At 34.1% G+C, this 27,156-nt stretch overlaps 2 protein-coding genes across 10 annotated transcripts; one reads left to right on the top strand and one right to left on the bottom strand.

Annotated features, from left to right (window-relative positions):
• The first annotated feature begins 1,463 nt into the window (after nucleotides 1–1,463).
• On the top strand, nucleotides 1,464–19,294 carry LOC7462643 (sodium/hydrogen exchanger 7). 6 transcript variants are annotated; one of them, XM_024610778.2, is made up of 23 exons: nucleotides 1,474–1,963; nucleotides 2,058–2,108; nucleotides 2,203–2,294; nucleotides 2,779–2,856; nucleotides 2,934–3,091; nucleotides 3,276–3,377; nucleotides 3,453–3,570; nucleotides 4,532–4,584; nucleotides 4,657–4,722; nucleotides 5,682–5,726; nucleotides 6,561–6,616; nucleotides 8,482–8,666; nucleotides 9,024–9,071; nucleotides 9,284–9,391; nucleotides 9,934–10,165; nucleotides 11,350–11,661; nucleotides 14,653–14,750; nucleotides 15,450–15,581; nucleotides 15,668–15,886; nucleotides 16,003–16,209; nucleotides 16,441–16,702; nucleotides 18,222–18,520; nucleotides 18,840–19,294. In XM_024610778.2, the coding sequence occupies exons 1-23, from the start codon at nucleotides 1,744–1,746 to the stop codon at nucleotides 19,149–19,151; spliced, it is 3,453 nt and encodes a 1,150-aa protein (XP_024466546.2). In that variant the 5' UTR covers nucleotides 1,474–1,743; the 3' UTR covers nucleotides 19,152–19,294. The 6 variants fall into 6 exon arrangements, with proteins under 6 accessions (XP_024466552.2, XP_024466546.2, XP_024466547.2 ...); XM_024610779.2 differs by having other exon boundaries at nucleotides 1,477–1,963; nucleotides 11,350–11,652; XM_024610784.2 differs by lacking the exon at nucleotides 18,840–19,294 and having other exon boundaries at nucleotides 1,464–1,963; nucleotides 18,115–18,258.
• Nucleotides 19,295–20,864: 1,570 nt separating this feature from the next.
• On the bottom strand, nucleotides 20,865–26,501 carry LOC7462642 (probable potassium transporter 17). Of its 4 annotated transcripts, XM_002314716.4 has the most exons (8): nucleotides 26,149–26,500; nucleotides 25,547–25,769; nucleotides 24,463–24,705; nucleotides 24,324–24,374; nucleotides 23,414–23,674; nucleotides 23,002–23,054; nucleotides 22,552–22,921; nucleotides 20,865–22,024 (listed from the first exon to the last, which is right to left on the bottom strand). In XM_002314716.4, the coding sequence occupies exons 1-8, from the start codon at nucleotides 26,338–26,340 to the stop codon at nucleotides 21,171–21,173; spliced, it is 2,247 nt and encodes a 748-aa protein (XP_002314752.4). In that variant the 5' UTR covers nucleotides 26,341–26,500; the 3' UTR covers nucleotides 20,865–21,170. The 4 variants fall into 4 exon arrangements, with proteins under 4 accessions (XP_002314752.4, XP_024465668.2, XP_024465667.2 ...); XM_024609900.2 differs by lacking the exon at nucleotides 23,414–23,674 and having other exon boundaries at nucleotides 26,149–26,501; XM_024609899.2 differs by lacking the exon at nucleotides 24,324–24,374.
• Between the last annotated feature and the right edge of the window lie 655 nt (nucleotides 26,502–27,156).

The following is a 27,156-nucleotide window of genomic DNA, read 5'->3' as shown; positions in this document are numbered from 1 at the left end:
ATGCTGCAGTTGCTTTGTAAACAATTGCGATGGTACTAGGGTGTATTTTTTGGCGTGTTTTTTTTTGAAAAATAATTTTTTAATTTAAAATTAATTTTTTATGTATTTTTTAATCGTTTTAATACGTTGATATTAAAAATAAATTTTTTTAAAATAAAAAATATTATTTAAATGTATTTTCAAATAAAAAATACTCTAAAAAACAAATATTATCACAATGAGAAACACTATTCAAGAGTAAGAATAAAGTATTTTTAATAATTTTAATATTATGATATAAAAAAATTATTTTAAAATAAAAAATATTTTTAAAAAATACATTGGATTGTAATGTTAAATATACTCTAGATATTAAGTGGTTTTGTTTGATAGACATCCCTGATTTTATTCCCACTCTTATTTTTTGTTTTTTTTTATACTACCTTTGCTACAGTGAAAAAACACAAGTCATTAACTCATTCAAATGCTTCTTCTTTTTTTGTGTATCTTTTAATTTTTCATTAACCTCTGATCTATCACTACCACGCTCTCATCTAGTTGGGAACCAAAATATGCGGAAGAACAACATAAAGAATTGGACTGTTCCAGAAAACATTGATGCTGCTACCAGTGCTGGATTCGCGTTCATGTGCAGTCGGTGGTTTTTAGAATTTTTAAGTAGTTATTTTTTAAAATATTTTTTTAAAAAATATATTAAAAAAATATTTTTTATTGTTTAAAATTTATTTTTAATATTAACACTAAAAAAAAATTCAAAAACTTTTAAAAATATTTTTTAAATGAAAAAACAAACACAATCTTAATTATACAAGACAAGTAGAACCTTACTTTAACAGGATCTTGTTTAGGAGTGCGGCCCGGGATATGTGAAAGGTCATTTATTTTTTTGTATAAAAATAATTTTTTTATTATTTTTAAAATTTTTTAATATACTAATATTAAAAATATATTTTAAAAAATAATAATAAATTTTTTTTTAATATATTTTTTTTAAAAAAACTCTAAATATCAATGGAATCACACCCACAAACATCCCAAGCTCTCCCTCCACCCCTTTGCTACTAAAGTTCTTTTAAGGTTAGGTTATGTTAAAAAGACTTGAGATTTTTTAATTTTTTGAGTTCAAATTTTAAAACTAGAAAAATTATTTGAATATATCAAATATGCATTTAAAAAATTATTTGAATAGAAATTTAGTTTTTATTAACCCACAGAATAAAAATAACGTTAGAATGTCATCATGAAAAAAAAAGTTATTCGATATTACTAGGGAGCAGTAATTTATTGATGTTGAGATGAATCGATGTTTCCAAGTATATTTTCTCAATTATTAAAAAAATAATAATAATTTATCAGGATAGTTTTTGATGAAAATGGTAAAATCTAAAAGAACTTGTGAAGAGAATGGATTCTTATTAACCAACCAACCAACCAGAAGCATCAAACGGCGATGTGCTCTGAGTACAATATTCGAATAATTGCGTGCAAAGGTGAAAGAAATATTTTCCGAACCCTACAAATCAAATCACATCGTATGGTAGAAATTCGGACAATTTCATTATAATAAAGAAGCAACGTCGTCAGACAGTTGACGACAGTATTCTCACTGTCTTATTATCCGTTTAGACCCCATTAATTTGGTACTGCAGATTTGTTTTACTTATCAAGGATAAGAGAAAAGAAAAGGTCAGGTCAGACACTCTCTCTACTAAAACAACCAGTTTCAGTGGAGGTGGAAATTGAATGGGGAGTGTTACAGAAGAAGAGGGAGTTTTACTGTACAGAGTATTGTCGTCGTCGTCTTCCTCGTCAGCTTCTTCGGATGAATGGAATCCAACGGACACTGTGATTTTCTTTGGGTTAAGTTTGGGGCTTGGGATTGCGTGCAGACATGTCTTGCGTGGTACCCGAGTCCCTTACACTGTTGCTCTACTCGTCATCGGCATTGCTCTTGGATCCTTAGGTTATTAAATGTTTTGTTTCTTTTTAATCAATCATAATTTAGTTGGATCAAGAAAGAAGGAATTATCTCGATTGTTGTTTCTTTTGCTGTGCAGAATATGGTACCAGTCATAAACTGGGAAGGATTGGGGACGGAATCAGGCTCTGTAAGTTTCATTTTATTAAAGCCTCGATTGACTGAGACTATTGTTTGCGATGATAATTTAGTTGATGTTCCCCCATTGTAATTGAATGATGCAGGGGCACATATTGATCCTGACCTTTTATTGGCTGTTTTCCTTCCTGCCCTTCTTTTTGAGAGTTCCTTTTCAATGGAAGTCCACCAAATTAAGGTTTCTCTCACTCCCTTTTAAACATTACCAGTAAAACTCCTGCAAGCTTTTTGTAATTCATCAGGTTCGGTATGAGTCTAATGGTTCTAAGGTGAGGAAAACCGAAAGTTGGTTGCTTATGCTTAAGGTTCGATGCTTTGTAGTTCATATTTGATCAAACAACATGACTATATTGCATATTTACTGAGATCCCATGTTAGATAAACGTGATTAATTGTTGGACTTGAAATCAAACATTATCTGGAAGTATTTGAAAATTTGGTACATTTGTACATAGTTTCTTTTGGCTCTTTGTTGTACCTCCTTGTTATTTGGTTTGTTTCCCTTTGACACCTCATTATGTTCTTAATTCCTCCGTAAGAATTTTGGTGCTTTTATTGCTTATATTGCCTGGTTAGTGTAGCTGTGTGCATTTCATCCTCTGAAAATTTAGGTTTTCTTGTTCTTTGCATGAACCAACTGCTTTTTGACAATTTTTCTATAGAGGTGTATGGCACAAATGCTTCTACTTGCCGGTCCTGGAGTTCTGATTTCAACATGTTGTCTTGGGTGTGCTTTGAAGGTACCCTACAAGGCTAGAAATTTTTTACATGCTATAGTCTGCTTGTTGTAAAATTACTCTGCAATTTTATGCTGCAGCTCATTTTCCCATATAATTGGAATTGGACAACCTCCTTGTTGCTTGGTGGACTTCTGAGTGCTACTGATCCTGTGGCTGTTGTTGCTCTGTTGAAAGAGCTTGGTGCAAGCAAAAAATTGAGTACAATAATTGAAGGAGAATCCCTAATGAATGATGGGTATTTAATTTTTATTGATCTTCTATGTTTTCCTGTCTGACTGTCTCTGTAGATAACTTGATAAATCTGAGTAGGTGAAACCAGCAAACTAACAACATATGCATGTCTTTTTCTGTGAAAAATCCAGTCCTACTACTTTTTATATCTCTGGTCTTCTTTTAATGCCTTTAATTTCTATGTCCAGGACAGCAATTGTGGTCTATCAGCTATTCTATCGGATGGTCCTTGGGGAGAGCTTTAACTGGGTTTCCATACTCAAATTTCTAACTCAAGTCTCACTTGGAGCGTAGGTGCCAGTTACCTTTAATTTGCACTGAGCGAAGGATTTCACTCTTGAAATGAAAATCTTTTCATGATTCAGTGTAGGCATTGGTATTGCTTTTGGAATTGCATCTGTTTTGTGGCTCGGGTTTATCTTTAATGACACGGTGATAGAGATTGCGCTGACACTAGCTGTGAGCTACATTGCCTACTTCACTGTAAGCTCCTTTCCAAACCAGGATGCCTTTGAAATTTATTTATTTCCCTGTCTGAATGGCAAGCAAAATGTTACTCTCCATATTAGCTAAATATCTTAGTAAACATTTTTTGAAGTCTACCATTCTCATATGAGTGCATCACAAGATCTCTTATTTAAATTGCAATTGATAATCGGAAAGCTTGAGTTTTGCATTCCAGTAATGAATTCCATATCTACTTAGTCAATACACTTCCCCTCTGTTTCTCTCCCTGTGACTATATTTGGTCTCAACCCCGTTCAGATTTTTTGGCTGGTTTTACTGTTTCTTATGATCTTTTCTCTTTTATCTTTTGTCTAAAAACTAGGCTCCAGTATCTGTTAATCCTCATTATGCTTCAAGGTGGATCTCCTTGTTGATTGATTAACTTGATTTTTACTGCCACTCATTTATTATGAAAATAAGAAACTAGCTTTCAATGGTGAGATTCAATGTCCAGAAAGTTTCATAAGGATGGAGCCATTTTGGAGGTGCTTATTTTCTCTTGTTGCAGCATTTCTCCATGCAACAAATTATATTGGTGCCTTATTTGCAATTTGAAGTAAGAAATGCTTTGTATGAGAAATTTGATTCCTGTCTGGCGTGCTGTGGATTGTATCAAAGGATTTAATATCTCTCAATATTGAGTCGGAATTGGTGTATGATCGCCCTGAATGACTCAAAAGGATTCATATACTGGAACCCAACTAGTTTGGGCTTGGTTGTGTTGTGTAATCTTTATAATTTATAGGCATTTCCATGTTTTTAATCTTAATGGCCAGCTTATGCATTTATGTTATTCAGCATATACATCTTGTTCATTCATTATCAATATACAGTTGAAATTGTAATGGCATACGATGGATTGAGAAACTTATGACACTGATCACATTACTTCCTGTCTTTTGTGCACAAGAAACTTAACTTGCATTTTATGTGGTAGGCTCAAGAGGGTGCTGGTGTTTCTGGTGTTTTGGCAGTGATGACTTTAGGAATGTAAGTTGATAAACTATCAATAATTTCTTAGCAACTTGGAGAAATGGTTTGTCTTGATATTACACTGGACAGGTTTTACGCTGCAGTAGCCAGGACTGCTTTCAAGGGTGATGGTCAACAGAGCTTGCATCATTTTTGGTATGCCTAGTTCTTATCTGTCACACTTAAGGACCCTATCTCTCTGTTTAATGACTGCAAAGATGAAAGCAATGCATGGATTCTTCTATAATGATTAAGTTCTTTAAGAAAGAAGAAAATGAAGAGAAATCAATGGTTGATTTCTCCAATAGGACTCAAAACAGTCATGTAAATCCATAGAAATCATCTGCTTCATATGATGAGATAGAGGTTTTAGGATATTGTAAAAGTTTTGATTATTAGTGTGGGTTAAATATTTTTTGGGACTATATTTTGTAGAAAACAACATCTTGTACCAATCTGTACTGTTTACTTTTAAACATCGATCCACTGTTCTCTAACAGCTTGAATTATTTTAACACTAATGAAAAGAAAGGTGAGGTAAGAAATGAGAAAGATAAAAGTGGAAAGGAATCTTCCAGAAGACTTTCAGATCGAAGTAGCTAAAATCTGATTGTATGATTGCCAGCTTAAGGGGGAATAAATACAGTGACAAGAATGATCTCTCTTAGCTTCTATGATTAATATTTTGAGATATCCTTTATTTGTAGAAGGAACAGTGACATTAGTATATTGCAATAGGTAATAATTTTATATACATAGGCTCCAAAAATTTTCAGAGAAGTTTGTTTGAGAATGTTGGGTGTTTGATGCAGACTGCAAAAGACCTGAGATGCTCCACTTCAAAAATTAACACAAGGTTTATTTATTACTTGCTGCTGCTAATGTAATTTTTTTCCCTAAGAGCCATGGCAGTTATAAATTTCTGACAGTCGCCACAGAAACTGAAGATAACAGATATCTTCTGAAATTAAACCTAAAAATAATAGTCATCCACTGTTGCCACAAGAGCATGTGTGGGATCCACAATCCCAATGAATGCATTTCTTGCTATCATGTGAATGCAATTTTTCAACAAGATTGTACATTTAATCCATTTCACCCAATTTTTCTTCCAGGGAAATGGTTGCTTATATTGCGAATACTCTAATTTTCATCTTAAGGTAAGAAATCGATTTAGCATATTTCTTAAGCCGTTGCTATTCTTCATGTATGCTTGGATGAATTTGACTTGTCGATTTATTTTTGAGATTTCAATGATTATGTCATTGAGATAGACAAAACATAAAGAAAACCAGAAGGCATTGATTAAACTGTTTAACATCATGAAAAGACACATGAAGCTTGTGCTATGCAACCCACCTTGACCCATAGATCCACATTTGATTTCCAGATTGGGAGTAAGATCAGCAGTAAATTTTCGTTGTGTTTGTTATATTTAATGCCTAGATTAGGCAAGAAAGAAGACAAAGGAATGTCAATCAGCTCAAGCGAGGGAAGCAGTGTGCTCTACTCTTTCAATGATTAAATTCTTGAATTACATTTGGATTTTGTCTTTGGTGTTTCAATTATCAGAACAAAAAATCTCCTTTTAAGTACATGGTATGTTTCTTCCTAACACTATTCCACCTTAGAATGGACCTTTAGCTTTAACAAAAAGAAATCATCGGTGATGGTTGGTTACTGAAAATGTGAATTTGTTAAAGAATACTTGCCTCTTTGGCTTAGGGAAATAAGGAAACATTATCATCCACTGGATTCAACTGCGCCATGAGATTGTCATAGTCATCGTATTCCTTTGAGTTCAATACTAAATCATTGTCATTGGGTATCACACCAATGGATGAGGCAAACCATTAAAATATTTTTTTCTGCTTATATTTTTTTTTCCAGCAAGTTATTTTCCAATTAAATAAACATATCTTATTGCTATTTTATAGTATATTTGTAGGTAATTGTGATATTCATTAAAAGTTTGATGCTCTTTTCCTTTGCAGCGGCGTTGTTATAGCAGAAGGTGTTCTGAGCAGTGGCAATATTTTTCATAACCATGGTATTTTTACTTTTAAACTACATATCCTTGCATGGGCATACAATACACCTGTTTTCCATTTTTCAACTTTGCTTTCCAACAGCATTTGTGCATGACTGATTTACAAATCTGCCTATGATGATTTAATTGTAGCTAAGCTAGAGCTAGGTCAAAAGGGTTTGGCGATGTAGCAGTGGATGTGTTTGCTTTTTATGAATTGGTTATGTGTTGGAATATTATGCATTTATGTTAGAATATTATCTAATAATTATGAGATTGACTTGAGGCTTAATCCATGGGAAGTAATTCTATTTGCAATTTAGGTGTATAGATTGTGTATAAATAGCCATGTACACCCTCAAGTTACATATACATAAGTTAATCAAGATTAATATTTTGGGTTACTTGTTTCTTGAAGTTTTCTTACTGTTATTCTACTTCTCTAAATTCTAATAATAGTAAAGCGTTTAGATTTTTACAGGTCGATTTGAAGTTCATTAACGTTGATAAATGATAATGGAATATATTAATGATTCCCATACCATGTGGCCAATGGTGGAAGGCCACATCATGAACATGTGAAAACCCATCCAAAAAGTCCTAAAGTTCTTCAAGACCATTTCTGATAAGCTAGCATAGCTTGAAATCTACTTAATTTCCACTATAAGGGTGCAGGGCCGTAGAAAACCAAGTTGGCTTAGTATACCTTGTGGCCATGGAAGAAGGGATTGGAATTTTCGGCTTGTGCCTTTAACCGACCTAGTTCACTTTCCATGTGCACCATGGGCACTCCAGCTAGCAACCACCAAGTGGAATCCTGATAACGTGGGACTGGGGATCCTTCACCATACTAGCCACCAAGTCATAGAAGGACCAGTGTCCTGCTTTAACATTCTGGTCAATTAAACATCATTTTAGGCATCTCAATCTCCATTATAAATAGTGTTTGAAACACTGATTCTGCTATCAATTAGCATCTAGGTCACTACAGTACCTTGAAAAAGTTACTGAAAAGACTCATTCTTCCTATCTCAAACCACCTATGTCCTCTAATCCTTGCAGCGAGTCCTTTTCAACTGCTACATCTGTGGATGTCTCGCACTTGAGCTGGTCCAGTTTCACCTTTGATCTCTCTTCCAATTGGTTTTATTAATATACCTCTTAGTTGATCACTGACATGTAATCTGCTCATCCTACTGAGCATTCTCTCCATGCACAGAAACTTTTGTACTATTATTGTCATGTCTTGGTTGTCTAAAGGAATCTTATGCCTTGCAGAGGATGTCTGGAAATTTGATACTTAAGGTTTATTTCCTGATAGTGTAAGCATTTTGAATTGAACATAATCATCTTGTCTCATAACATCTACATCCTTTTGAGGGTCTTTGGTCAGATCTTAACCCAATCTCTTATGAGTAAAAGATGATCCACGATTTTTTTCAAAAGAATTTTTTTTTTCCCACTAAAACATAATGAAATTATAATAAGTAAAAAACATGTACTAAAGTAAAAAAATTCAGTTTCACTGCATATCAACTAAGAACTCTTTCTAGAAGCACTATAAATAGATCATTGAGTACTCTATTCCACAATAGTATAAATTAATTATTAAAAGTGCCGCTGTTGTCTTCCATCCAAACTCTAGGCCTAGTCATATCTAAATATATTATTATTATTATTATTATGGTAACAAGTCTATGATAATCATGAATTCTTGTTGGTGATGCATTAATATTAGATTTCTTAAGAGTAAACTAGGGATATGAAGATTCTTACAAACTGACATGACACTTGTCATAGAGGAAGTTCTTAAATCATAGTGATGCAACTTTTAGCCTTTAATATGATAATTCTATGTCTGTAAATGCATCCTGGTTTTGTTTCAGGGCATGCATGGGGCTACCTATTTCTTCTGTACATTTTTGTGCAACTATCCCGGTTTGTAGTTGTTGGAGTATTGTATCCATTTTTACGATATTTTGGTTATGGTTTGGATTGGAAGGAAGCAACCATTCTCATATGGTCAGGTCTTCGAGGGGCTGTTGCATTATCACTTTCATTGTCTGTCAAGGCAAGCAAGTTTTTTGGATTCAGCCATCTATTAATTTTGTTTTCTTTTCCATGCTGTTGTGACATCACATGTCCATGCACTCTTTGATATAATTCATTTGGATCCTTATTTTATGGCTGAATATCTCGATAATGACCATGAGATTATAAATATGTGAGTAGTTTTCTGAACCAAAAGTTTCCTCATAGTTCCCATGACCAAAGACTACTTACATGACATTCATTCCAAGCTTATAAATGATTGATGTCTATTCAAAGCCATATGAAGAAAATTGTGTCTGTAAAGCTTCTATTATATCTTTGCAATTTTTTTTCCATATAATTTACTTCTAGTGATTTTACTTCTTATATGTATCAGCGCACTAGTGACAGCTCAATGTATCTCAGTTCTGAAACAGGAACCTTGGTGAGTTCTATAAAAATACATGCTATTTTATTTATTTGATCCTTGACTTTCTATTGGTCAAATTTATGCATCAGACAATATTAGTAGTCTAGAAATATAATAAAGTGTATTAGGAATCTATTGCGTTCTCTGTCAAATTTAGGTAGCAGACTATTTTAGCATAGCCAATTTTTGCAAGTTGATATATGTTTTATTATTCTCCACCTTTACAGTTCGTTTTCTTCACTGGTGGAATCGTACTTCTGACTCTTATCGTGAATGGGTCAACAACACAGTTTATTTTACATCTTCTAGACATGGATAGGATATCAGCTACCAAGGTGAGGTTTACATTAATGTCTAGTTATTTAGGATTCCATACTTTTAGATTTTTTTGGCTTATTTCCTTTTAAGCTAGTCATAGTCAGGAATTATTGCATTTCATATCAATGGGAGTTACATTTGTTCTGCTTGCACATGAATTTAGCTTCATAATTTGTTAATATTTTACCAGGGTTTGTGTGTCCGTAAACGAGTATCTATCATTATATTTGACATAAGCTGACTTTATGCTTGTCAAACGGAATTTGAATTTATAATGTTCCTTCTCATTGCTTTGCTTCTTCTTGGTTTCTCCACTTTTCTCACTTCCATTTGATATTTCTATCCTAAATAACTATTTATATTTTGCTCTTATTGTATTTGTGTTGAAAATTATGCAAGTTAAGGATGTATCCACTATTGCTGAAAGACACCAAAGAGGCACTCTTATATTTTGATGAAAAATTTCTTTATCTGTAAATTAGTGAAATTATTACTTATTCTATTTTTTATTTTTGTAGCTATTTACTTATTTTTGTCATGTGTGACATTTTATCTTCAGAAGCGTATATTGAACTATACAAAGTATGAAATGCTGAACAAAGCACTAGAGGCTTTTGGTGATCTTGGAGATGATGAGGAACTTGGACCTGTCGACTGGCCTACAGTTAAAACATATATTGCAAGCTTAAATAATTTGGAAGGGTCATTTGAACACCCCCATAGTGCATCTGAAGCTGGCAATAATTTAGACCCAAATAATTTGAAAGATATCCGCTTACGCCTTCTAAATGGTATGTATGCTGTTTATTGTTACTCTGTTTATTATTTTAATTGCTTATGCTTTTTCTGTGGTTGGTCTGGGTCTTTGGCAAGAGAAATAAAACCTTAAAATGCCCTGCACTTTTACTTTATCTCCAGAAGAGAGGGGGATTTTGTGTGTTTGGATGTATATTATTTTATTCACAGACTAAGGAATTGAGTTAAAAATCTGCTAGTTTGTAGAAAAAATGCCTGAAAGTTTGTGTAGGATTTAATTTTTGCAGAACTGAGAACTATCGGTTAGCAAGGGAACTAGTTTGGAGTTGTAGAAATAACAAAGTATTTCTTAGATAGTGAGAACTGTCACTTCATTTTTGAAGGGGAAAGCAACAAAATGAAAGAAAGGAAAGGATAATCAGGGTGTGGTATAAATGAGAAGGTGTTAAGCATCCATTTTTTAGATTAACACCTAAATGGAGATGGGCACTTTCTCTAGGTCAATCTATCATGATTACCTAAACACAATTTTGAATAACTATACACAATTAGAAGTATTAAACCAGACAAAATAGAGGAGAAAGAACATTCAGCTTTTTGGAAAAAAATTGGTTTCACAAGAATGATGCTTTAAGCTACCTAAATATCCTCTTTGAATGCAGTACCAAATGCCATGCGGTTTGCCTAAGGATTTCATTTTAGATTCTATGAAGAAACTCAGTTGTAATTCTACTGTCTTTTATACAGTTCTAGGAAAAACTTCGAAAATGGATGTTTCCTCTGGAAAAAAAAAACTATAGATTTTCCAGCGTCATATTGTAACAAAAATTCATAATTCATACAAGACCTAAAATCAGAAGGGAGAAAGGAAAAACTTGCATCACATCAATCACTAATTGCATGGATAATTGAAAGGACAAAGAAGTACTTTTTAAGGTGCAAAAGCATCCTCCTAGATCCAAATACCATGTCCATGTGCGGAAATAGCAACGACCATATCCAATAAACAAATGTTATGAGCTTATAAATCCAATCAAAAGCATGTTATGCTATCTAGTGGATGGACAAAGAAGATGCTGTTTTCATCAATGCATCGAAGTTCTATTGTGGAACTTTTTTTTTCATTTAGCAGACAATCATTATCAATTTCTTTCTTAAACCAATCCTTGCTAAAAATATGCAAGTAACTTGATGATTATAGAATAATTTTTCATATCAGGAGTCCAAGCTGCTTATTGGGGCATGCTTGATGAGGGAAGGATAATGCAAACAACTGCAAATATTTTGATGCAATCAGTAGATGAAGCAATCGACCTGGCTTCCCATGAGTGTCTATGTGATTGGAAGGGCTTGCGATCCAATGTTCATTTTCCAAGTTATTACAAGTTCCTTCAAGCAAGCATTTTCCCTCAGAGGATGGTTACTTATTTCACTGTGGAGAGGCTTGAATCTGCATGCTACATTTGTGCTGCATTTCTACGTGCCCATAGAATTGCACGGCGGCAACTACACGACTTTATTGGTAAATTGGGTACATTTCTAATAGACAAGATTTACTTGATTTAATACTTTTTTTATAAAAAAAAATTAGTTTTCTATTTAAAGTTTTCCTTGAATGCAGTCTGTGGAGCGTGTTATATTTTCTATTAATATAGTTGTCTGCAGGATTAGAAACTATTAACCAATGTGCAGTTGCAATGCATTGTAAATGTGTTAAGTGCCTGGTTCTTGTGTGCCGCTCTTTCCAGAAGAAAATTGAACCTTACATGGCCATTATATTTCCTATAATTTCTTTTTCTTTCTTTTTTTTTTGGTTGATTTTTCATGCATCACAGTTTACATCATTTTGTAATGGCTATTGCACACAATCTAACTTTTCCAGCAATTTTCTTTAATGAGATGTCTTATTTCAATTTCGAGGAATCTTATATTTAATTTGCATTTAAAGATACTGCAACCATGCGTAGTAGCCTTGACCAAGGCTAAGTATGATCTAGAAACTTAATGTATCATGGTGATTCAATACTTTTTGCATGAACAGATTGATGACATCATGGAAGATAGATTTCTACTGTTAGTTTGTGTATATTTCAGTTGGGTTGGTCCAGGTATGACAACAGAGTTTGAGCTGGTCCCTGTAGTGGAAGAATTGTTTAAATTTGTCATGACTGTTCAATTACTCAGTGCATGAACAGACTGATTACAACTTGGAAAGTAGTGGAAGAATTTGTTTATCATCATCTGATGTCTGTGGCTAAAATTGTTTTTTATTTGATTTAGAACAAATCTGATTAGGAAGAGAGATATAGAGTGCTTAATTATAGCTGATAGTTATCAGTTACAAGGTCTGAAGGTAGAATGGCATGGAGAGGGAGATAACAATCGCAGATTTTTCTTATCACAGTCTAGTGTGAGAATAGCTTGGCAGTGAATCTTTTGGGGGGAAATGAAGGAATTCTGATGGGGAATGAAGGACAACAGTGGGAATTAGTATTTGTTTATTCACTATTATTTAGGAATATTAGTATTTATTATTTAATATTCAAATTAGGATTCTAGTTTTCTTATGGAATTAAGACTTATTAGGTTCTCTTATTTTGTTTGGTTTGGTGCGTATAAATAAATAAATAAAATACTAATTCCCAATGTTGTCTTTAATTCCCCATCAATCACTCATTTAAATTCACAGAACTACCTCCAGTAGACAGAATCTTAGTCCGTAGCTGGACATACATGGAATACAGTTAAAAGCCAGTCAGTATACAAGTTTGTAAAGGTATGTTGCAGTGATACAAGTCTATTTTCTATGTTAATGGTGAAATTGTTCTAATCCCTGTACAGTTTTTTCCCAAATACATCTTACTAAGACAGTCTTAGTGCTGCCATGGCGGAGGTAATACTTGTGAGGTTATGAAGGTTTTCACATGCTGTCACAAGATTGTTTAAAGTGCCTTACAATGTTGATTTGTGGTCTGCCTGGAATTTGCAACTTAAATATTTGCGTAAGAGTTTACATGTCTGAAGATGTATTAGATGCATTTTCATGGAGTTGAAGTTAGTCTTATGGCTCATTCATTGGCAGATTCTGTTTAAGTCAAAATTGAGTTCTGCCTGGATCCTTTGCTGATTGTTTTATGAAATACTTGCCAACCTTAAAGCATGTCCCAGTTTTTCTTAAAAAAAAAAGAAGCTAGAATTAATTGGAAACTGGGATTTTCATTGGCAAATGGTGTGTTTCAAAGAAGAATTTAGAATACATTTAAGTTAATCTTGTAGCTCTTTCTTAGGTAAATGTACTTGGAAAATTTCTACATTTTACTCCTACTTTGCTTTCTAGTTTTCCTGCAGTCAATCATGCGCCCAAAATTCATAGACTTCCATTCCACAAAGTAAAAACTGAAGTTGTAGTTCATGTTGAGATTGTTGCTTATTCTAATGGTAGATTTTAGAGGTTTCTTCTCATGTCATGCAGTTGTCTCTTTTCCAATGCAACCTGGATTGGAGAGGTTTATTTTTGTGGATTCTGACTATTGGTTTATCTGCAGTCTAACTCTTTGAAATCAAGTTCCTTTGGGTAAAGGAAACAACTAGTAATAGTCAAAGGAAATTTAGGATATTTACTATAGGAAGATAAATAAAAATAGATTAGAATTAAAAATTTAATTTTGGCTCCTTAACTGGTTTTATTTTATTGTTCTACTACTGCTGGTTTCTCTGCAGTCAACTCTTTGAAATCAAGTTCCTTTGAGCTAAAGAAAATAATTAGGAACAATCAAAGGAATTTTAGGATATTTACCCTAGGGAGAATAATAAAATAGAAACTAGAATCGAAGTTTAACTTCTGCTCCTTGACTTTGGTTTCTATTTTATTGTTCTATTCCTAGTTAGGTGTAGAAACCTACTTGTTCTGAATGAATAGTCGTTCCTAATCCAGTTGGTTTTGGTTTGGAGTCTCTTGAAGAAAACCCTGTTACCCATACCAGTCAGGTTGCTATTGATCATTAGCTTTTGAACATTGAGTCTCATAATTGCTGCCAAAACCTCTATGGTCCATTCTCCTCTCTTCTCGCATTAACTCTCTCTGCTCCCTTAATTTTTTTTTCCATCTTGGTACTGCACTCAGCCATTTCCAGGATGAATTGGAAAGTCAACTTTATAGGAGCTCTGAGATGCTCTGCGATACCTGGATCATGATAAATGATAATCTTGGTTTTGGAATGATAAATAGTAGGTGGTCATACTCAAACATAATTCCTGCATGATTTTGGGTTGGGTAGAAGAATGTTGTTTTGTACTTCTGTTGTTATAATGTAATTGGGAAGATATTTTCTTTTGGAATAAACATCTTCGTACCCCTCTAAAAATATTTTGAATGTTAATAACCTGAGTTAAATGTATGCTCAGTGGCTTCTTGTGGAGTGATACATTTATTTTGTTTTGAAATGGCATATTTGTTTTCTATGTATCTATAGTGTAAAATTTTGTGAGAAGATTGACTTTTCCCATTTATTTATATTTTTAGGTGGCAGTGATATTGCTTCTATAGTCATTAACGAAAGTGAGGCAGAAGGAGAAGAAGCAAGAAAATTCTTGGAAGATGTCCGTGTTACATTTCCTCAGGTTTGTGAGTTTAACTGTCCCTATCTATCTGTTTAGTCATAATGAATTCTGCTTGAATTAGGTAGGCTGAGGCCTGTGGGTCATCGCATTTGTTTCATTCATATGGTTTGAATTGGGTTGGTGGTGGCAATTCAAGATGAGTTTATTGTTGATACAGGTTCCGTTTGGTATGACTTTTGCAAATTGATTTAAGTTGTTTTTTAACTTTTGACTTATGAAAAAGTTGTTACAAAATCAAGTCCAAATTTTGTTTTAGTCAAAAGTTAAATTTTTAACATCTTACTTACATTATCTCCCTTCGTAACAATGCTTGCTTTGAGTTAATTTTTCATAAGTTACTTATAATAAATAACTTTTGAATTGTAAACCAAAATTCATCTTCCATAAGCCATGCCAAACAGAACCATGGCTTCTAACTCAAGGATACCAGAACACAAGTAATTATTCAATGCTTTTTCAGGTTTTAAGTGTTGTGAAAACAAGACAAGTAACATATTCAGTGCATAACTTGCTGTGTTAATTTTTCCAAACATACTTCTAACTTTATCATTTTTGTCTTAAGTTATTTAAAAAAAAAAACTTTTGAGTTTTTGAATTATGAACTAAAAGTCAAAAGTCATCTTGCATAAGCCATGCCAAACAGAACCATGGCATCTACACGGTAATTAGAACACAAATAATTATTCAATGCTTTTTCAGGTTTTACGTGTTGTGAAAACAAGACAAGTAACATATTCAGTGCTGAACCATTTAATTGATTATGTCCAAAATCTTGAGAAGGTTGGGTTATTGGAAGAAAAGGAAATGCTTCATCTTCACGATGCTGTCCAGGTAATTTTGGTTGTCCTTTTCAAATTCTACATGCAATTGTGGGCTTTTGTAATCTGAAGTTAAGATATTTATATCTTCTAATGCAGACTGACTTGAAAAGACTTCTAAGAAATCCTCCTTTGGTAAAGGTTCCCAAAATAACTGACTTGATTAGTGTCCATCCGCTCTTGGGAGCCCTTCCTTCTATGGTGCGTAAAGCCCTTGAAGGTTCTGCAAAAGAAATAATGAAACCATGCGGAGTGCCCCTTTACAAAGAAGGCTCCAAACCAAATGGTGTCTGGCTTATTTCCAATGGTGTTGTCAAGGTAAATAAAAGTTTATATGGCAAGTTTGGTATTTGAGGAATAAGTCAAAATACCACTCTTGGTTTCCTTGTTAACAAATTTATCACAATTCACAAGTTAAAATTATTGTTTGGCAGTGGACAAGCAAGAACATTAGGAGCAGGCACGCACTGCATCCAACTTTTACACATGGGAGCACACTGGGCCTGTATGAACTGCTAGTTGGGAAACGTTGCATGTGTGACATAATAACAGATTCTGTGGTACTCTGCTTTTTTATTGAAAGTGAGAAAATACTTTCGGTGCTAGGGTCTGACCCTGCAGTTGAAGATTTCCTATGGCAGGTATGATGATACATTTTGGTTTAGAGTAACTCATTTTTCCTCCATCCATGAAATTACTCGCATTGATTAAGATGAATAAGTCAAGAGTTGGATGTTTCCCAAAACCATATTGTCTAGTTGCCTTGTAATGCCCCTAATTTGGAAGAGGGTAAAATTTCTTCAGTTATGTTAAGTGAGGTTATTGTTACTTGAAGCTATATTCCTCTTTCCTTTTCTCATGTGGTGTTTCAGGAAAGTGCAATCGTTCTTGCCAAACTCTTGCTTCCTCAAGTATTTGAAAAAATGCCATTGCAAGAATTGAGAGTCCTTGTTGCACGAAGGTCAGTGATCACCACATACATTAGGGGAGAAACTATAGAAGTGCCGCATCATTCTCTTGGCTTTCTATTAGAAGGATTCATAAAAGCCCATGGTTTCCAAGAATTAATTGCATCACCTGCAGTCCTTTTGCCTCTGCAAGGAAATCAAAGCTCTCAAAACATAGAGATATCAGGTAATTTATGCTGAATTTGTTTAAAAAATAATGGATGATTTGTCTGTTTTAGTTTTGGAAAAATTGCAAAACAGTCCGTGAGCTTTTGGTGCTTCTGTTCTGCTTGAAACTCTCAGTTACTTTGGTCCCTTGGACAACCACAGGGTCGCAGGCAGACAGAGACTTACACCCTGTTGAACCATCAAAGAAATTCCCCCTTTTCTTTTCTTTTCTTTTGGTTTTTTTGGTACACAAGAGACCTAGAGGTCTTGTAAACACCCAAACCGACCCCAACCCAAGAACCTATCATGGCTCAAACACAGGACTTGCTCAATGAGCACTCTCAAGCCACCAATTGCCAGAATGGGAATGTTTGCACTCTGGATAACATCAAAAATAGTCCTTGAACTGTCTGGAAATTCCTACTTGAGCTCGATTTTTTCCCCTATAGTATTTGAACTTCTAATTTTTGGTTAAAATAGGTCCTAAACGAATGTTTCTTAAATACATTAATGCAGTGATTGTGATCATTAAATGCTTTTTTGGATGTTAATGTCTATATCCTCTGCATCTGCGCAAATGCATAATCCATAAATGAAAGTACAAACTTTTACTGAAATATTTGACTCAAACAAAATACCTTAAATATATAAGAGACTTTTGTCAAAATACTTCACTCAGAACAAAATATAAATTATAAATAACAAACATCCCTTAGCTAGATTAATATCTAACTATTCTTGGCACTTTATGCAAAGGTTATAGCATTATGCCACTCAAAAACAAAATAGCTATATCACTCCTAATCTTTTTAATGACCTCTCCTCACTAGTTTTTATATTTTTAAAAACTTGCTAAATTAATTAATTTCTCAAGCCATATAGTAGTGCCTGTGGAGTTCTTTTGTTAGAGGGTTGGAGATTAAGAGGAGAGCGACAAAGAGGCCTGGAACTTAGCTTGATATTTTGGTGGCATAATATGTTACTTTTTTCAAACGAGCAATTTTGCAACTGTTAGGGTTGATTAGTTGGTATAGCTTTGCTCTATGGTTGTCACTGGTATGGTGGTATAGGTATTGGGTGCTGTTTTGGTTAATTCAGTGTATGTATCTTGGTTTGGAAGTTTGATTTGCAGTGGTTTGAAATGATTTTGGAGGATAGGTGGCCTTCATTTGTTTTGGACTAATAAATCAATAGTAACAATGTCATTGATGTGACACCTATTGGTGCTACATCAGTGTCTAGATAAGCCTTTCCAGTGATTTGCTATTTTCAACTGTACATCCATTTTGGACTCGATTTAAAAAATTACACACGATGGGCTGTCATAGATATCAGTGCCCTAATGAATGAGTCAAGTATTCGATGAATTTGTATTTAGATTTATAAATTGTTTACTGTTAATCATAACTTACTTAACCATCATGTAAACAGGTTATTGATGTGTTAAGCTACTCTAATTCAACCATGCTCTTTTTGGTTGATGGGTTATGACAATTAGAAGGTACTTGAACTAGGTCACTGATTCTGATGGATTACAGGTTCCCAGGCAGCCAGTTTCTCTCATCAAGGATCCCGATATCAAGTTGAGGCGAGAGCAAGAGTAATCTTTTTTGACATTGCAGCATTTGAAGTTGATGGTGCTTTGAGGAGAAGGCCATCCTCATTAGCATCAGTTGATCGCCCCAATAGACCTTTAACTAGAGAGCATGGTGGTCTTATGAGTTGGCCTGAAAATTTCTACAGACCAAGGGAACGTAAGCCAAACTGTGAAGGGACATATCGACCAGCAAATAGCTTGTCTGCAAGAGCAATGCAGCTGAGTATCTTTGGCAGCATGGTATGTTCAATTGACATCTATTTGCAAAGATATGTTCCGAAGCACCTTTCGGGATCATTGCTGGTCAAAAAATGGATGTCTGGAATTTTTATATTGATGGATGCAGGCTCGCTGGCTTTATTGTTTAATAAATTAATCATTCAGGCAACCATTTGATGTCGTTCATCGTGCCTCCATGCTATGAAATTATATAAGAGGGAGCTCGAAATTATGTCTTGTGGCAATTAGAAATCATCACACGTACTTCTTGATAGTGGAACTTTACCATCAAATGTCCTGATTCTTTTTAATTTACCGGCTTCTTGTTTCATTTCATAAGGTTGATATGCGGAGGCGTGCCCACAGCTTTTCCAGTAGCCAAGTAAAGCGATCACACAGCATGTCAGTTTTAAGAATGGCATCGTTTCGTAACCGCCAACAAGTTCCTGTCCCATCAGAAGGAGCTACTTCTGCAAGGATGAGTCTTGAAGTGAGAAACTTGATTGGAAAAACTCCTGCTCCCCAACTGCATAGTGCAGGCACAAATGAGACTCACACCATGGATAATTACAGTGATGAATCTGATGCTGAAGATGAAATCGTGGTAAGAATTGATTCACCTAGTAGGCTGTCATTCCATCAGGAATCTTAGTTTGTGTTGTCAGTGATCTCTAGTGTGATTATTGAATTTCTGTGGCTTTCGGGTTTTTTATGTTAAGTGAGTTTGTATATAAAGAAACAAAATAAACAAGTTGTGAAGTTTCTCTAATTCAGATCTAGTAAGTTGATTCTTCACATGTTTTTTTAACGTCAGAATGGGGATTTGCTTCCAACATGTTTTTAATGCAAATCACAAAATTGATACACATATTTTATTAAATAAATTAAAAATAATATGCACTAATAAATAAATAAATTATTAACGAAAACTAAAGACTAAATTAAAAAATTATATATATAGATAGATAGATAGATAGATAGATAGATTTAGATATTTAATTTTATAATATGAATTATAAAACTGGTTAGATATAATAATTTTATTTTTTAAAATTAATTATTCATGCTAAGGGAATTTACTGAATAAGAATAAAGTGAAAACATTATGTAGGGTTGAAAACAAATTGCTAATATTATAAAAACAAATGTTACAATCTTATTAAAAAACCAAGCAAAAATTAAATGCTATTTTGTTGAAAAAATATCACAAATTTTTTTAAATAACTTATTTTAATTAATTTGAATTAAAATTAAATATATGTCATGTTGAGGATCCCACACATTCATTTAATTAAGCTTAGTTTAATTAAAAATAAATAAAGCTTTTTAAAAAATAAATAAATAAAGCTTTAAAAAAAAAAAAGCCAATACCAACTCCAACAAAAAAAAAAAGCCCGCAAATGAGGGCTTGCAAGGTCAAGCTTGTGCTCTTAGATTTTTTTTTTTTTTTTTCGTTCATATAATAAAATGGATGATATGTTATTTGTTTTTATTTTAAAAAAGATATTGTAAGTGATTCACTGCTTACTTAGTTTTTGACCAATGAAAAGGTGGCCATAAAATAGGATAGAGAATTTTTTAATCCAAAATATATTTTTCATTTTATTTTCATCTAATAAATACTTTTAAAATCTAAAAACAATTAATTAAATAATTCAAAAAAATTCCACAACTTCGATTTACTTTTTCAAGTAAAATAACAGTTCAAAAACATTTCAACAAAACTTTCTCGTTAAATGAACCTATCAACATTAAAAAAAAATTTAAGGTCGAAATGTGGTCAGCTGACTTTTTTTTTTCTCATTTGCTATTTTCTGGTAAGTTTCTTTCCTCTTCCATCCAAGGATTGAAAAATAAAGTTGTAAATCAAAATGAAAGATCTAAAAAACTAAAGTGACTACAATGGAAGGAGGAGGGAAATAAGGGGACTAAAATAAATTTTGTCACGTGAATTCTAGGCTGAACCAGAGTTTTGAAACCCGGTCCGGTGGTCGACTCGGCCGGGTCACGGGTTTTGACCGGGTCACTGGGTCAATTCTTTTTTTTAACTCAAAACAACGTTGTTTTGGTAAAAAAAAAATAAATCAACGGGTTACAACCAAGTTTTTGACCGGTTCTTGCCAAGTCAACTGGTCGGGTCACCTCTAGTCGTAACTTCCCCTGTTTTTTCTTAAACTCGGCCCGATTCCAGCCCCGAGTCGGGCCAGGTTTCAAAACTATGGGTTGAACATGTTATTCTTCCATGCTTTACAATTTGGTCCCTTATCTGTAAGTTTTGCCTTTGTGTAACATTTTACTATAATTTGGTTGTTAATTTAATCATAAAAGGATGCGATTGTAAAGAAAAAAAGTATGATAACAAAAATGAAAAAAAGGATGGGGTTATCTATTATTACTTGCAATTGTAATTTCAATGCTCTTTATGTTCGTAGGTTGCTCAGCTTTTTTGTCTTTTTTTGTTAACTGTGGGTTTCCCTAGCACTCAAATCCAAATGTTGAACCTATGTAAAACATCTCTCAGTATCTATTTATTCAATTCTCAGGCAGCTTACAAAATAGAGCATTAACATGAGAAATGGTGGGATTTCTTGGCTAAAAATACAAATTCCATGATGCACTTGTAGTGATTTTCCTCTTATATGGCTATGCATATAATAAAGCTTTAATCCATTCAAGCTTCATAGAGCATTCCAACCTCAATACGCTGTGGTAGTGGCACCCCAAGGGCTGGCAGCGCAGACCTACAATTACTGTGCAAGAATTCATAAAATGCAAGCATGCTTCTTTCAAACCAACCACAGTTGTTGCCTATATAAAACCTTGTCTTCCCTCGAATGTGAACCACTCCAGCCAGCTTTGCTTCTTCAAATGTAGAAATCTCTTCCTGAACCTCTTCATGATCGGATGTTACGCAGCCAGAGCAGTTTTGTATGCACAACTGCAAGCTATCTGTAACTTGACTTAAAAAGTCATCTCCTTCGAGATTTAAGGAATCTGCATAGCCATATTGAATCACGCACCCATAAACTCCTTCAAGGCCAAGTTTGTTGACAACAATCCTCTCATGCGCAGCAACCTTGGGCACCAATAAATATCGAAGCGTGGTGAAAATAGTGACTGTGTGTAGAGATTTCATGTTTTTAATATAATGTCCAAGGATAGGCGTCAGGCCATCTTGAATGTTGGTGTAAAAGAAGCAAAATCCTGGAACCCTCTGTATACCTGGCTCGGATAATAGTATTCCCAGTCTTCCCAAGTCTATCTTGTGAGTCAACTCATACTCTATCTTCTTCTGCCTTCCATAGAACCAGCCAAACATGATGAAAGCAAGGATAAAAGAAATGGCAAAAGGAATCCATCCACCCTCAGGTATTTTACTCAAAACAGCACTGGCATAAACCCCTTCCATCGTAAAAAATATGAAGAAGTAAATTGCAACCAGCCATGGCGGAGTTCTCCATATCATGATCATAACTAATGTCAGTAATATTGTGGTGATAAGCATCACTAGACTAACAACAACACCTGCAAGCACGTATAAAAAAATTTAATAGGTTGTATCCTGAAAACAGAAAGTACATGGGTTTCGTCAGCCAGGATGAAGAGCCACGTAATGACTCCAACAACAGCATAAAATGCACGGCTTTAAGCCAATAAGAGTCAACTTAGAGAAAAGCATTATCCAATTATGTTTCTGTTGAATTAGGTTGAAGAATTTGGAAATAGACCTACCTTTCAGCATTTTTTAAAGAAATGGCAACATTTTATTGCAGAAATTGTTTTTAAAAAAAATGATCTGAATGAAAGATTAGCACTATTATAACACTTTTATAGATGCTATCATCACTAAACTTAATAATGAGCAAACTTTGAGAATTGTAATTGCCTCTAAGCAGCCAGTGCAGTCTCTACTACATTTTATTGGGGTTGAAATACGCTGAGGTATAACTGATAACAGTGATGTGAAAAGAGATCAGATCTACAAAATGAAAGCAATGTGTGGTTGTTGAAAATGTCATCTAAAGAAAGCTGAGTGTACCGATTTACCATACCAAAAGCATTTCCGATATCCTTTCCATCTCCAAAAATAAGTATCACTGCAACGCAAAGAATCATGAGAATGCAATTGACTTCTGGGGAGTAGACTTCACCCTCTTTGTTAGAAGATGTATGCACCACCTTAATTTTAGGGAAATAATCCAGAACAACGGATTGCTTGATGACAGAGAAGGTGGCTGATATCAATGACTGGCTTGCAACAACAGCAGCTAGGGTGGCTATGATAAAGATCGGCCAATAAATTGTTGTAGGTATAAACTTGTAAAATCCATCATCATGATCATTTGGGTTCTTGATAAGGTATGCAGTTTGCCCCGCATATGTCAGAACAAGTGATGGATATATTGTGAGCAAAAAGGCGATCTATTGAACAACGAACATAGAATAAGCTATCGATATATTAAAAGAGGTCCAAGAAAGTAAAATGAAAATCAACAGTTTACCTGAATTGAGCTCCTGTTAAAATGACCGAGATCCGCAAACAGTGCTTCAGAACCTTTATAACAGAAAGTCAAATAAAAAAGTGCAAGTTTTAGTTTTGATATATGGAAAGGAAGAAGGAAACTCACTCTGACATTCTTATCAGCATTTTCAAACTGTTATAGGACATGCGAGCAAGTCTAGACATCCAATGAAACACCAAACAAGCTACTAGGAATTTCTTCTCCAAATTCAAGGGAATTTTAGTTCTAATATTTTAAGCAATGAATTTCTTGAAAAGAAACCTGGCTGTCATATCTAAACTCCTCGGATAGTTAGAAATATTGGAACAATATTCGAGTAGCACAAAGTCAAATCAATTAGAGCAGAAAGAAATGTTCAATCTTTTAATTTAAGAGCAGCAAAAAGTTCAACCTGTGATACAGAGAACAGTTCCTCCAAGTAACAGCCAGCCTTCCTTTCCATTTCTCCAAAAGAAGCGGAATATGTAGTGAGGTGACAAAGCCTTGAATATGCTAGGGTAATGCTGAATGATGCTATAAATCCCTACTAATGGAGTACACAAGGTCCACGCACCCATTATTGGGGAAAACATAAAACTCACTCTAGAGGTGCCAAACTTTTGTAGCAGAAACAAAACAACTAGAACTCCTGCAGAAAGTGCTTCCACCAAAGCTGGAACAATATATATATAAAAAAAGTTAACTTGTAAACTCAAGGAGAGAAAATCTCATTTAAGATGGAGAGACAGATATAACTCAAATTATGACCTTCCATTATCCCGTGTTCAAGCATAATTTGGCAAAGCATCAAGGATGTTTGAAAATATATTTCCATCTAAGATAGTTCCTTGAAGTTTCCTTTGACCTTACACTTTGATTGTTTTTATCTTCACTTACTTGTTCAAACTACACATATGGTATTAAGTTTTCTTTACCAGATGATAGTGTTACGTGATTCAATCTATGCAAGTTGTATATGGACTTATCTCACAGTCAATAAACAGGGTATATCCATGATTGAAATCATCCCAATTCACTTTATTGTTCACAAAACTCAAATGGCACTATGGATCTATATAAATCCTTAACCTGAAATGATATATATATATATATATATATATATATATATATATATATATATATATATATATATTCCAAAAAAGCAATCTCAAGAGCATTGAAGGCGAGAACAAATATGTTCAGTGGACATGGGATGACTTGACAAGAACTGTGCAGTGGCATCTTCATATCTTTGGGTATCTGAATAAGATTCTCGAGGTAATTGCAACTTGCAACTTAAAACATTCATCATTACCACTTACATTTGCTGACAGAAGGAAAAGGTGCTCTTATTCCATCCATAGCTGACAACACTGTCAAGAGATTTAAGAGTTCAAGGAAACAATCCAAGAAAAATACTATTGTGCATGAAGGAAAAGGAAAAGGAAAAGGATGAAAAACCTGAGATTGCAGGTGTAAGTATACCATCCCCAATTAACATGCATGTGCCTAACATGGCAATGAAAAGTAGTACTCTCCTGGCAACTATGCTTCTTTCAAAAAAAATTCCAAGTCTGCTTTTATTCTCAGTGCTTCCATGCAAGACAGAGTGAGATAAACTTGAGTTTGTCTGTGCTTGTTTGGAGGAAAGGATACCGATATTCATATTCCTACAGAGCAACGAGTACAGAGCAAATGTTCCACCTGCATACGATCAGTTGTTAGCTGTTATGAGAGTATACTTTTCTAGCAACTATTTTATGTTCATTCTGGCAGATCAAGGACCATCTTGAAGTAACAGAGCAATCAAAAGTTTAGGTAATTACAAATGAAAAAAACATAACTCTTGCATAGGCACCTTGAAAGTGAAAGAAATCAAGGTGCAAAAACTTCTATAGACAAACAATCATATACCAGTTATCCAATCTACCACACAGTTTTGAACAACAAAGTGCAAATTCAAATGGTTCTACCAACCTCTGGCAACTCCTCAAAAAAGAAATTCGTACTTCATTCTATAAATTGAACATCTGCTCAATCCTTACTTCCTATTATCCATACAAATTGTTCATATCTCAGCAGGATCCAATGAGCAGAAAACATTTTCAAACTTTAAAGATTAAAATGGACAGAATGAGCCCTTCTTTTTTTTTTCAATTGCAAACCGCACATGTTAGGAGGAACGTAAACTAACCATGTTTAGCTACATCAATAGAATCAAAATACATCTTAAAAGGAGATTCTATATAAGTGAACATGTAGAAGAGATGAATTTTAGAACTAAAAAAGAACCCCTACACGAAAAGAGAGGAAAAAAAAGAAGAGTATCCATCCAAATGCAAACAAAATTCTGGGGAGGGACTAAACCATAAAACTTAAACCAGAAGGAATCAAAGACACGAAAAACCACATCATTCATCTTTAATACTAATATATTAGTTATACACACGAAAAAGTTAAAAAGACAAGAAGACAGCTGGGGCAGAACTTGAACATAACACAAAGAATAGAATGCAAATCAACAAGATGGATTAGCTGCTCAAACCTTCGCCCTGATCATCAGCCTTAAGGGCTATACTGGTGTATTTAACAACCCCGATGAGTGTGAGAGTCCAAAACATGATGCTATAGATTCCCAAATAGTCCTGTTCAGTAGGAGACTTCAATGGCATTGATGGATATACATATAATGGTGATGTCACAAGCCCTCCAAAGACAACTCCAAGTGTCTTGTATGCTAGCACCACTGTCTCCCATCTTCCCCTCTCCTAGTTAACATCCAAACAAATTCATTACCAACAAAGCTAGGTTCCTCTTACTTTGCAAGAGTGCCAATGCGCTATAGCCTATAAGCCCGTTGGCATGTAAATAATTAAATCCAGGGTAAACAGGAATAACCCACAAGAAAATTTAATCAAGGAGGAAAGGAGAAACAAGAAGTCTAACATGCAAACACAAAAATATTCCATCAAGACGAATTGATACGGTCATGTTTAAATTTGAAAAAAAAATTGCAAAAACAATAGAATGGTTACGTTATTATCGTATAATATACTCACCAAGTCCATGAATGCTTTTTGGCCAGCTGTGATGTATAAAAACAGAGAGAGAGAGAGAGAGAGAGTAGAGTAGTGCAATAGGTAATACCTCGGGGTGAGCGGTAGTAATAGTAAGTGGTGGTGGTGGGATGAAGAAGGCGCTGTTGCGAAGATTAAGGGAGTGGCGATTCGAACTAGATGACTCCACATTTACAACAAACTCCCTCTTATTTGCCGCTGAGTCTGCCGCTCTCAACTCCTGCCCAGACCCACCCTGCCCTCCTCCTCCTCCTCCTAACATCTTGATTTCAAGAATTTTATTTTTCTTTTCTATAACATTCACGTTACTCACTACTGCTACTTTCGCTTGTGTGTGTTTATATAAGCACGACCAGTCGACCACTCCTCTGGGCTCTGACTCTGACGTAGATAGGAGAAGACCACAAGGACTTCAGGGTGGCTGGTTGACTGGCTTTGATTCCACTTTTTTTTTCCACGTTATAATGGGGTGTTTGTCATCACGCCAATATAGTACCGAAATTTAAAATAAATAAACGAGATTTGGCAGGATTAGTATCGATGTCTTGTCTTTAACATTCATCAAGTAGATTTTGATGGTATTTATAAACTTGGTACTCAGTGGCGGAGCAAGTAATTTTGAAATCAGATGGTAAATTATTAATAAATGTTTAATGTTATATATTATATAGACACGTGTTATATAAAAAAAACAATTAAAAATATATATAATAACTCATATCAAAAAAATTAATTTAAAATTACTTTTAAAATAAATAAAGAAAACTTAATGTTATAATTATTCTCTTTAAATTATCATATTTTAAAATTATTTATAATAATTTTATTATCAATATCATCGAAGATTTTCTCATTATATACAACCAAACTGTCATTCATTTATTTTTAGTTTAGGGTTCGGTTTAATACTTGTGTTTTCTAAATCTTCCAAAGAGCAGTGAAGTTATTGGCAACAATTCTATACTGATATATGGTAAATATTAGCTAAAACTATAACTTAAAAGGATTGTCATGACAATTTGATATTGTTATTGTTGATTTATTGTTTTATGCATGTGAGTTAAACGTAAATGTTAAA

This window comes from Populus trichocarpa, chromosome 10 (assembly GCF_000002775.5).
Source record: "Populus trichocarpa isolate Nisqually-1 chromosome 10, P.trichocarpa_v4.1, whole genome shotgun sequence".
In the NCBI taxonomy this organism is placed as follows: domain Eukaryota; kingdom Viridiplantae; phylum Streptophyta; class Magnoliopsida; order Malpighiales; family Salicaceae; genus Populus; species Populus trichocarpa.
Note: the sequence above shows the minus strand (reverse complement) of the source record. Positions and strands in the feature narration are given on the sequence as shown.